Below are 11855 nucleotides of genomic sequence, written 5' to 3' on the forward strand. Positions count from 1 at the left end.
TAGTTCCTATGTTAATATTGGTTTAACATTGGATCTTAATTATTTTTCTAAATCTGACCTCTGGGGCATTTTTCTAGTACTAGTGACGAGCAGGCCGTTCAAGACAGATATTTGGTTATCCGTGGCGAGGTACTAGCGACGAGTCACTCTGCAGGAGTATGAGCCAACGGTCAATTGGATTATTAGTTAGTAGTAAAGAACAATTAGGCCACTGTCACGGGAACAAGGTTTTTTTTAAGCATTAGTACAGACACAAGCGCTTCCTACCCGTATGAGCACCTCCGAAAGACTGAGCCGGCATATCATCTTGAGATTTACGAAGTCACCGTAGACGCCTCGTCGTCGACGGAAATGTCTCCTCCCACTGAAAGCGCGTCGCCGGAAATCCTGAAATAAATTCAGGAATAATGCCAGCATCAGGGTTTGAACCCTGATGGATTGGGGATACCACTGTCCACCTAACCAACTCAATCATAGGTTGATTCGCGGGAACAAGGTTTTGATAATAGTGCCAAGTACTCACATATGTGGTTTAGCTGAGCACCAAACGGAGCAATCGCAACTGGTACTAGGTCGACTCGGCCAGAACACGACACCGTTATAGTTGTATCTATGCTATTTTACAGAACGCTAGCTTTGAAGAATCGGTTTGGAATTTTCCCATATCCGCATCGCGTTTCCCCACGCAAGCTCCGTTGGAGTGACAAATATGTACCATGCCCGTTTGTCCACATCGAATGGTTAAAACCGAGAGAGCCGAGGCAAGCGAAGGTCCCAGCGATGAGGTTAACCCGCTGAAAACGTCGGTACGTATGTACGTGCGTACATGCGCCCGGTTCGTCGCGCAGAAAGTCGTATCCCCCCGACAACGATCTTCCGCCTCGCCCCGCAAAAAACCAGCGTTTAACTTTCCCAGACCGCGACCGCGACGCTCCACGTACGCACACATTTTTTTAACATCAGTAAAGACATGAGCGTTTATATATACGTGCATATACTCATTCTATGAATGCATACACGCACAGCCTATTTCTATGAGCATCTTCAAGAAAAGGAGCTGGCATATTATTTTGAGATTTACAAAATCACCGTAGGCGTCTCGTCATCGACAAAAACGTCTTCTTCCACTCAAACATCGGAAATCCTGAAATAATGTCGAATCTCATTTGAACCCTGATGGGTTAAAAATGCCATTATTTCTCTAACCATCCAACCTTGGTTCGTATATACCCACACGTTGTTACGTACGTTACGAAGAGGCACTACTACTACGTGGTCGCTGGACCAACCGGAGCGAGCCGGGCTGCAACATGACAAGCGGGGTGCAAACAAGCCCGGCATCCATTGGATTCGAGCAGTGGAGATGCCGAATCTCATTGCCTCGCCATCGATCCGTCTCATTACGTCCGCAGATCGGATGTGCGCCACACACGCACCCCTGGGCATCCTCGGGCCGGGCGGGCTATATATACATCCCTTCACCAGGGTACCATTCCAGACCAAATCTTAGCAGCAGTACACCTGCCTAGCTCTGCTCACAGCACTTGACTTGGGTGGCGCCACAGCACACCAACCAAGCTTGATCTTGCTAGATTGCCAGACAACCGCCATGTCTCCCACGATCTCATCTTCGCTCTGCACCGTCGCCGCCCTGTCCGGCCGGCCGGGCCGTCGTGCCGGCCAGCCGGGAGGCAACAAGCGGGCGGTGGCGCAGCCTCTCGCGGCTGCCGCGGTCACGGAGGCGCCGCCGGCGGTCATCGCTCCGCCGCCACGCCCCGTCATCGGCGCTCCGCGGCGCCGCGGTGGGCGCGGCGTGGACGGTGGCCCCGACGAGCTCGTGGCGTGGAAGAGCATCCGGCAGGAGAGGTGGGAGGGCGCGCTGGAAGTGGAGGGCAAGCTCCCTACGTGGCTGGTGGGTGAATTGCTTTGCTTGCACAAATCTATCTATCTATGCATGTTTTTCGTCTTGTTTTCTCTCCCTTCCTAGTAGAAGATTCTTCATTTGAACTGACGTACTAACCACAAACATCTTATACTGTCTGCCGGTGGCCCAGGCGAAGGTTAGCCGTGCGTTTTCTCTTCGAGAATGTGAATCTTTTCCGTTACTTCGATTCAAGCCTTGACCGTATGCATGCATGTTTTTTTCTAAAAAAAATGTTTGATAAAAGCATGCATATCTTCCTCTTGCTCACGAAAGCCGAAAAGAAAATTTGGAAGGCATATGCATATAAGCACTTTTAGACCAGGCCACACAGCGTAACACATTCTTTCCATTAACCTAACTGCTTTCATCAAGGTGTCGGCAACGCCAAGCATCCACACTCACAAAAGGTGAATTAAAACAAGCATATATGATACTCTTGTCTCTCTTTTTTGCCAGGAAAGCATATATTATACTCGTATAAGCAATTAACAAAGAAAAGTTTGGGCCAGCCTTGGACACGTCCGTGGCATGCTCATCAGCCTATCGATCTAATAGCTAGCCTAACGAGGAGGGGTATGTTGCATAGAGTTGCCAACTTTTATCTCTCACTGTAACTGTCAGTTGGGGAAGCACTTGGCGCGCATCTTTAGTTGTGATCGACAGCGAAGAAGGCCACACCGATGTACTAATTTACACTAGTATAGAACGAATAGAACAGAAGGCCTAGCTAGCGAGCGATAACGAGATGGCATCTCGGCACTCACGATGCATGCTCGCGACCGGGGAAAGACAACATATATCCCAAGATTCTCTGCTGCTCCACTCTTGAGCGCTCACGACGGCGACAATGGCGTCGCTGTCTCATGATGATAGTTTTGTTGCTTCCTGCAACCTTTTTTTGACGAAGCTAGCTTTGTTCCCCGCAAATTCCAGACAAAGCCTAAAACCTTCCTGTCCCTCCCTCCACTCCCCCAGCGATGAGCTCACTGTGGCATTAGACTGTGTGCGTGCGTGCCACTTGGACAGTGACTTGGAGGAATTAAATCTGCAGATGTATGTTGGAGTATAATACGGTTAGGCTCGTGACTAAGCTGTGATTGTAATCGTCCAGCTAATCATCTTTGCAATCATCTACGATCGATAGCTTAATCTACCTCGACGGATTTGTTCGTTGCGCCGCAATAATTGATCGGGTGTTTATTGTATGCGCTCTGTTGCAGGATGGCACGTACCTGAGGAACGGCCCGGGCCTATGGGACCTCGGGGACTACGGCTTCCGCCACCTGTTCGACGGCTACGCCACGCTGGTGCGCGTCTCGTTCCGCGACGGCCGCGCCGTGGGCGCGCACCGGCAGATCGAGTCGGAGGCCTACAAGGCGGCGCGCCGGCACGGCAAGGTGTGCTACCGCGAGTTCTCCGAGGTGCCCAAGCCGGACAGCTTCAAGTCCTTCGTCGGCCAGCTGGCGAGCCTCTTCTCCGGCAACTCCCTCACCGACAACTCCAACACCGGCGTCGTCCGGCTCGGCGACGGCCGCGTGCTCTGCCTCACGGAGACCGTCAAGGGCTCCATCGTCGTCGACCCGGACACGCTGGACACGGTGAGCAAGTTCGAGTACGAGGACAAGCTGGGCGGCCTCATCCACTCGGCGCACCCCATCGTCACCGACACCGAGTTCTGGACGCTCATCCCGGACCTGATCCGGCCCGGCTACGTGGTGGCGAGGATGGACGCCGGGAGCAACGAGAGGCAGTTCGTGGGCAGGGTGGACTGCCGCGGCGGGCCGGCGCCCGGGTGGGTGCACTCCTTCCCCGTCACGGAGAACTACGTGGTCGTGCCGGAGATGCCGCTCCGGTACTGCGCCGCCAACCTCCTCCGCGCCGAGCCCACGCCGCTGTACAAGTTCCAGTGGCACCTCGAGTCCGGGAGCTACATGCACGTCATGTGCAAGGCCAGCGGCAAGATCGTATGTTCTACTACTACTAGTATATTATACAATCGCTCCGTCGTATACGTACTAGCCATGGCCGTTCGATCTGGGTTTCTGATATATTTTGGGATGAAAATAATTTATTGACCAAAAGGTGGCGAGCGTGGAGGTGCCGCCGTTCGTGACGTTCCACTTCATCAACGCGTACGAGGAGAAGGACGAGGAGGGGCGAGTGACGGCGATCATCGCCGACTGCTGCGAGCACAACGCCGACACCTCCATCCTCGACAACCTCCGTCTCCACAATCTCCGGGCATTTACCGGCGAGGATGTCCTCACCGATGCCAGGTACGTAGATCAGATTATTCCGTCAGAATGCCCCCGCGCGAATCTTGACGCATGGGCTAATACTAAAAGTACATCTGTTTGGTCATGGACGTGCAGGGTGGGGCGGTTCAGGATACCGCTGGACGGCAGCCCGTTCGGCGAGCTGGAGGCGGCGCTGGACCCGGAGGAGCACGGCCGCGGCATGGACATGTGCAGCATCAACCCGGCCCACCTCGGCAAGGAGTACCGCTACGCCTACGCCTGCGGCGCGCGGCGGCCGTGCAACTTCCCCAACACGCTCACCAAGATCGACCTGGTGGAGAAGACGGCCAAGAACTGGCACGAGGAGGGCGCGGTGCCGTCCGAGCCCTACTTCGTGGCGCGCCCCGGCGCCGTCGAGGAAGACGACGGTCAGTTCCTTCTTCTCCTTCTATTTCTGTCCTCGTGCGCGCGCCCATCGTTGTTTGTGTCTGACTTTGGGTTGCCGAATTCTGGTGCAGGCGTGGCGATATCCATGGTGAGCGCCAAGGACGGGTCGGGCTACGCGCTGGTGCTGGACGCCAAGAGCTTCAAGGAGATTGCCCGGGCCAAGTTCCCCTACGGGCTGCCCTACGGCTTGCACTGCTGCTGGGTGCCCAGGGACAAGTAACACAGACCAGCCAGAGAACCAACCGGTGCCATTGTTTCTCTGCTAGCTTCTCGCGTACAGGGTCAGCGAATCCAAGTCGGTGGTCGCTAAAAGAAAGAGAAATGAATTCAGGTCGGTGGTTGCATACGTGGATGTTTGTGTCGCTACAAAGATAGTCAGATCGTTAGTAGTAGTTTTCTGTAGGAAAAAAGGTATACACGTAGTGATGTATAGACAGATGTGTGATGTTGTATACGGGAGGTGAAACTACAGGGAATTGTGTACGTAGCCTGGTCCGATTATCAGTGCTGAAGTAATGCACAACGTGTAATGTGTACATAATTCGTTGCTTAGTGTTGTTTACCAGTATATGTAGTATAGTTAATATTCCATTGGAAATAAAAGGATGTCTTGTTTGGTGTAAGTTCTGTGCTTGAACTCGAGCTTTTTTTCCAGAGAGAAACATCGGCTATATTGATCACTTAACAAAGTTACAAAGAGTCTCCCAGAGCAGAATGAAAAACCACAAAGCTAGACAAATTCTCACAAGATTTAGGTAACAAACAACTCGCGCGCTCCTGCTAGCTGGCGCGAACGGAGCGACGACGCGTTGGGTACTGTATTAAATGCGGCTGTATATATACAACGTCATTACGTACGTTCGCAAACTATGTGCGGAAACGGGGACGTCCAACATAACCGGTAAATATCGGTCCAGGATAGTTATGTTCTGTTGGTACAGGTGCGTAAGTACTGTTCATAGGAAACTTCGTCTGGTGCGTCCGTTACACAAACGCCGCGTGCGAGATGGATAAGTGATTACTATAATGTGGGCCATCGTCACGGCCCGACGCTGAGAAGTAAAACCAGATCCGTCTTCTCCCCGGTGGTGCCTGACGGTAGACGAATTTGAAACTACATGGGAGCAGCTGATTGAGACTGCATGTGCGCGTACGAGTTCAGAGATGTCTGCAGCTTAGTCGATCGGGTACTTTGCTGGGCAGGTGTCTTCAAGTTCTGCTTTGATCGCGGTATGTACATATCATCTTTGCTGCTGCTGTTCTGTTGTTCCACCTTCTCATGTTCTAGCAATAAGAATGCACATCTGAATTTTTTTGACTCGTGCATACAGGCTTCAGTTCATGGCAGGGTTGATGGCGTGTCAATGGCGGATGGAGATCTGAAAGAAGAACCTGAAGTCCATATCTCGTCTTTCAGCTTTGGAGGAGGTGGCTACATATGATCCAGAAAACCATATTTTTGCTGACGGTGATGACTCCACAAACGCGAGCAGCTGCTGCGAGTCAACTACCAAAGTCGCTCGTGGATCCACCACCGACGACGATGATGGCGCCACACCAGCTAAGCGGGCATGCCTTGATGAATGAAAAATCTGCGGAATGTGGTAACAGCTGATAAGATGGAGCTACGGCTCCATAAGTAGAAAGACCTGACAAGATTAGCCCACTGTTAGGTTTGCCTGTAATAATAAATGTAGTTTCCGTTTCCACCTTTACCGCTTTAGTACAAAAGTGCAAGCGCAGGCAATGGTATTGTGTTAGGTTTGTAATGGAGAACTGAATGTAGGTCCCACCACGCCTAGCTGGATTGTACGGTTTCTGCTTAATGTAGTTCACCGTTCGTGAAAATTTAGATCTAGCTTCTGCTTTGCTGATTAACTAAATTATTGAAATATTCGTATAATTAAATTAATATGTTTGAATTGTAATTTTGCAAATATTTGTATTATTTGAAATTATACAAACATTTTTTAGTATATCTAAATTTTGAAATAATAATACATGAACAAATTAACAGTAGGTTATTTCACTGGTGTTTACAATATTTATAGTACATGAATATTTAAACATTATTTTTATTACTAAGATCATAATTGTATATGGTAAGTCAAGAGCAATATTTAAATGTTTTATTTACTTATCATCGTCTGTATGTATATTTTTAACACACAAATATATGAGTATAACCTACGCTTACCAATTATCTTAAAGAAATTAGCAAGTGCAAAAAAGGTTGCAGTACCTGCAGCCTGTTTAAGGTCCACACACCGCTTGGTTCAATAGATTTTGTTATCCTTCATAGAGAGTACAACGTGAATGGTGTAGTAGTTATAACGACTCGTTTAATAATTTTTGGTTGCATGTTCGAAACCTGGCTTCCACTTTTTTGTGTTAGTTTGCTCTTTTATGAGCAAGTACAGTGATCTGTCTTGTGCACAAATAAAAAAAAGATGACAGGGTTTCATGCCAAAATTCATTGTAGTGTTTGGCTTTTCTAAAAAAAAGGTAATACAAGGGTGTTCTCTGGAAAAAATGCATCGCTCACTCAGTGGCAGATGGGTCCATACATACTAATGTGTTTGTATACGTGTATGACTGTATCTGAAGGTTTAGTCAAGTTAGATGACCATAATTCCGTTTTTTCAAAGTTCTAGCACTACACTGAACATCCAGCGCAAGTTATGTGACTCTTGGTGATATTACCTCAAGAAATAATTATTTCGTACACACTTGCCTAGATGCCTTCCTGGTCTCCACGCACAAATCACTCTCTCCCACGGCCGCCTATGCTTACGGTTTTTTTTTTTTGAGAAAAGCTTATGCTTACGTAGTACTCCCTTCGTCCGAAAATACTTGTCATAGAAATGGATAAAATGGATGTATCTATAACTAAAATAAGTCTAGATACAACCATTTCGAGAACAAGTATTTTCGGATGGAGGGAGTACCAGATTAATGAGTTGCGTTGACAGGCCAGGACACATTAATGGCTGGGTTAAATACATCCGGTGGGCCGCTTAACAACATAACGTACGTTACCCGTTACGCGTCGTTCTCTTACTTCCGGTACACATAGGTACAGAACACAAGATAAACGACACGTTACAAAAACACCGTCAAATCCTCGTCTAACGTCCGCACCACCATGCTAAAAAAAATGTCCGCACCACCAACGTCTCTTGCCCATTACGTATGTGCATTAACTCTCCTCACCCGCCACGTACAATACGGCAGGCATCTCGCATCTCCAGGGGATCGAACGCGTGACGATTCCGAGAGCGCGCGAGCTCGTCCGCGCCTGGCAATTTTCGAACAAATGAACCGCTACATTAGCTTGCCGATGAACATGCTTGAACACCACAGAAACAAAGCTTTGAGAAACAAACTTGATGTCTTCAACAACAGTACCAATGCTGGAGCGATCGCAAGATCTCGAATTCATCCTTTGCACCAGCGAAAGGCAACCGGAAACAAAGATAACATCAGAATAACATTCATCACTAGCTAATTGCACAACTCTACATAATGCCAAAGCCTCTGGTAGTTCAGGCTCAAGTGCAGCACGAAGGGGTTCAAAAACAGAAGCAGTACAGCACCCATCATGGTTTAAAGCTACCACACTAGCTCCAGACTTGTTCAGGTCAGAGAAAACAACAACATCCGAATGAATCAAGACTTTACCTGTCGGTGGTGGAGTCTAGGAAGGATTGACTGAAGTCGACTCACGCCTCTTGACAGGTTCAGAGCTGAAAAGGTGCTTCAAGCTCAAGTCTGAATACGCTCGGATCTTCTCCACTGTAGTGTGAATTGATGGTGCTTCAAGAGAGTGTCGAGCATCATTTCAAGCTTCTCACAAATACCACATAGTAACAGCCAGAACCGTAGCATCGCTATGTGAAGACCTTGATAGAAAATCAAAGAGCCACATCTTGGTGTCTCTGAATTCAGAACGCCGTAACACCATTCTAGTCCAGCTTGAACTCGAGCTACAGGGGATGCACGACATGAGTTGTCGCTGCAGCCCCGGGTTGAGAAAACCACTTGATTGTCTTACATGTTGGGTGTTATTCGTAATTGCAGAGGCGTTGGTAAGGAAGCGATAAGTTCGTATATTCTTTTTTTAGATAAAAATCGTAGAACAATTGTTCTACGGTACATTATATTTATAATTAAAAATTTATGTACAAGCTATCAAAAGACTGCTTCCACTCCAGTTTTTTCTAACATAGAAACAAATTTAAGAAACTGTCTTAGAATAAGGACCCTGATAAGTGTCACACATGTGGCAAAAAACAATTCCGCTCTGACGTTTTTTTGTTAGATAATAACGAGATAAAAGAGACACGAAAGCACACAGATTTTTACGTGAAAACCCTTGTGGGAGAAAACCACGGACGCACGAAGGCGCAATCACTATAAGGAGGAGTATTATAAGCATGAGACGACAGACCGTCTGAGGTGCGACTACATGGGGTATACATGAGAGTCCTTGAAGGACAAGTAAACGAGTTGTACTCGTACGCGTCGACGTCAACGCAAAAGCCCACACCGGTTGTACTACGTCTAGTCCAACATGGTATAATTTGGATCATAATTTAACTATCTCCACCTTGATCCAAATTTCCTCCAGTAGTCGAAGAAAGTGAATAACTCCATCCAAATCAGCATAAACACCTTGTGCGTCAAAGTCCATAGGACTAGTGAGAAATACCAACTAAGCCTGAGCAAAGATTAAACTTATTGGTCGGAACTGGCTTTGTCATCATATCAGCTGGATTATCATGAGTATTTATCTTGCATACCTTCAAATCGCCTTCAGCAACAACATCTCAAATATAATGAAATCTGACATCAATGTGCTTTGTCCTCTTATGATACATTGAATTCTTTGTAAGATATATAGCACTTTGACTGTCACTAAATACGGCAGGGCAAGATGAATCTCCACAAAGCTCAGAATACAAACCTCTCAAGCAGATAGCTTCTTTGCATGCCTCAGAAATAGCCATATACTCGGCATCAGTAGTGGAACAAGCCACAATAGATTGCAAAGTTGCTCTCCAACTCACAGCACAACCACCAATGGTGAAAACATAACCTGTGAGTGATCTTCTCTTATCCAAATCACCAGCAAAATCAGAATCAACAAAACCAACAAGTCCATCTCTAGATTTCCCAAACTGTAAATAAGCATTAGAAGTACCACGCAGGTATCTAAAAATTCATTGAACTGCTCTCCAATGTTCTTTTCCAGGATTAGCCATGTATCTACTGACAACACTCAATGCATATGATAATTCCGGACGAGAACAAACCATGGCATACATAAGTGAACCAACTGCACTCGAATAGGGAACTCTAGACATGTACTCAATATCTGCATCTGACTTAGGACATAAAGCTGATGATAATTTGAAGTGTGCAGCTAACGGAGTACTCACCGGCTTGGCATTATGCATATTAAAACGAGAAGAACTTTATCAATATATCCCTTCTGACTGAGATACACTTTTTCAGACGGTCTATCTCTGGATATTTCCATGCCAAGTATTTTCTTTGCTGCACCCAAATCCTTCATCTCAAATTCATTACTCAATTGCTTCTTTAGTTCATTAATATCTGACATACTCTTTGCAGCAATAAGCATATCATCAACATAAAGGAGCAAATAAATAGTTGAACCTTTGACAGTTTTCAAATAAACACAACTATCATAATTAGACCATTTGAAACCTTGAGAGAGCATAAAGGTGTCAAATTTCTTGTACCACTATCTTGGGGATTGCTTCAATCCATAAAGAGATTTCTTTAACTTACAGACAAGCTTTTCTTTTCCAGGAATAACAAAACCTTCAGGTTGTTCCATATAAATATCCTCTTCTAATTCTCCATGTAAGAATGCAATTTTAACATCCAATTGTTCAAGCTCAAGATCATGCATGGCAACAATACTGAGTAAAGTGCGAATAGAGCTATGCTTCACAACAGGAGAAAAGACTTCGTTATAGTCAATACCTAAAATCTGAATGTAACCTTTAGCAACTAACCTTGCTTTATATCTTGTCTCATCATTAGGAGAAACACCTTCTTTCCTCTTGAAAACCCACTTGCAACGAATAGGTTTCTTCTCTCTAGGTAATCTTACTAAATCCCAAGTGCCATTCTTTTCAAGTGATTCCATCTCATCATGCATAGCAGTCATCCACTTATTACTATCACCAGAAATAATAGCCTCGGAATATGAAGAAGGTTCATCATTACCTTCAATTTCTTCTGCAACAGATAAAGCAAAAGAAACAATATTGCACTCTTCAATTAACCTATCAGGTTTATTAATACCCCGTCTAACTCTGTCACGTGCGAGATTCCAAGTGGGCGAAAGAATAGGCTGATTTGGAGTGGGAGTGACATGATCATCATTAACGACGGGTTCATCATGTGCATCAACAATTTCATTACTAGATGTATCACCTGAGTCAATAACATGCTCCACCTGAACAGTAGGCTGCTGAATAGTAGGCTAATGTTCACTCTCAACGGGAACATTAGTAGATGAAACATCATGTAACATAGCAGATTCATTAAAGATAACATTTCTGCTAATAACAACCTTCTGGGTTTCAGGATTCCATAATTTAAAACCTTTAACACCAGACTTATAACCAAGAAAGATGCACTTAACAGCCCTAGGCTCTAATTTTCCATTATCAACATGAGCATAAGCAGTGCAACCAAAAACTCTCAACTCTGAATAATCAGCAGGTGAACCAGACCATACCTCAATTGGAGTTTTCTTATTAAGAGCAATATGGTGAACGATTAATGAGATAACAAGCAGTGGAAGCGGCCTCAGCCCAAAAACGCCTATGCAAACCTGCATTGGACAACATGCAACGGGCTCTGGAAATAATGGTCCTGTTCATACGCTCAGCAACACCGTTTTGTTGAGGAGTATAAGGAACGGTGTAGTGTCTGAGAATGCCTTCAGACTTGCAATAATTCTTAAATTGCTTAGAGCAGAATTCCACACCATTATCAGTGCGAAGTATTTTTACCTTCTTTTCAGTTTGTCTTTCAATCATAATCTTCCACTCCTTAAATGCTGAGAATGCTTCATATTTATGCTTCAAGAAATAAGGCCAAACTTTTCTCGAATAATCATCAATAATAGTCAGCATGTAACTAGCACCACCTAGTGACTTCTTGTGAGATGGTCCCCATAAATCAGAATGCACATAATCAAGAAT

General features: G+C 46.0%; 1 protein-coding gene across 1 annotated transcript; it reads left to right on the forward strand.

The window, feature by feature from the left end:
• Nucleotides 1-1210: 1210 nt before the first annotated feature.
• On the forward strand, nt 1211-5231 carry LOC123058519 (carotenoid cleavage dioxygenase 8 homolog B, chloroplastic). Its single transcript, XM_044481233.1, has 5 exons — nt 1211-1912; nt 3145-3888; nt 4007-4200; nt 4297-4589; nt 4680-5231. The coding sequence occupies exons 1-5, from the start codon at nt 1610-1612 to the stop codon at nt 4826-4828; spliced, it is 1683 nt and encodes a 560-aa protein (XP_044337168.1). The 5' UTR covers nt 1211-1609; the 3' UTR covers nt 4829-5231.
• The last annotated feature ends 6624 nt before the right edge of the window (nt 5232-11855 follow it).

The sequence above is a fragment of the Triticum aestivum genome, chromosome 3A (genome assembly GCF_018294505.1).
Source record: "Triticum aestivum cultivar Chinese Spring chromosome 3A, IWGSC CS RefSeq v2.1, whole genome shotgun sequence".
In the NCBI taxonomy this organism is placed as follows: domain Eukaryota; kingdom Viridiplantae; phylum Streptophyta; class Magnoliopsida; order Poales; family Poaceae; genus Triticum; species Triticum aestivum.

Excerpts from the sequence above, each read along its gene's own strand:
- LOC123058519 (XM_044481233.1), top strand. The coding sequence starts at position 1,610 with ATGTCTCCCACGATCTCATCTTCGCTCTGCACCGTCGCCGCCCTGTCC. Across the intron at positions 3,889-4,006 it reads GCAAGGCCAGCGGCAAGATC|GTGGCGAGCGTGGAGGTGCC; the intron begins GTATGTTCTACT and ends ATTGACCAAAAG. Across the intron at positions 4,590-4,679 it reads CGCCGTCGAGGAAGACGACG|GCGTGGCGATATCCATGGTG; the intron begins GTCAGTTCCTTC and ends ATTCTGGTGCAG.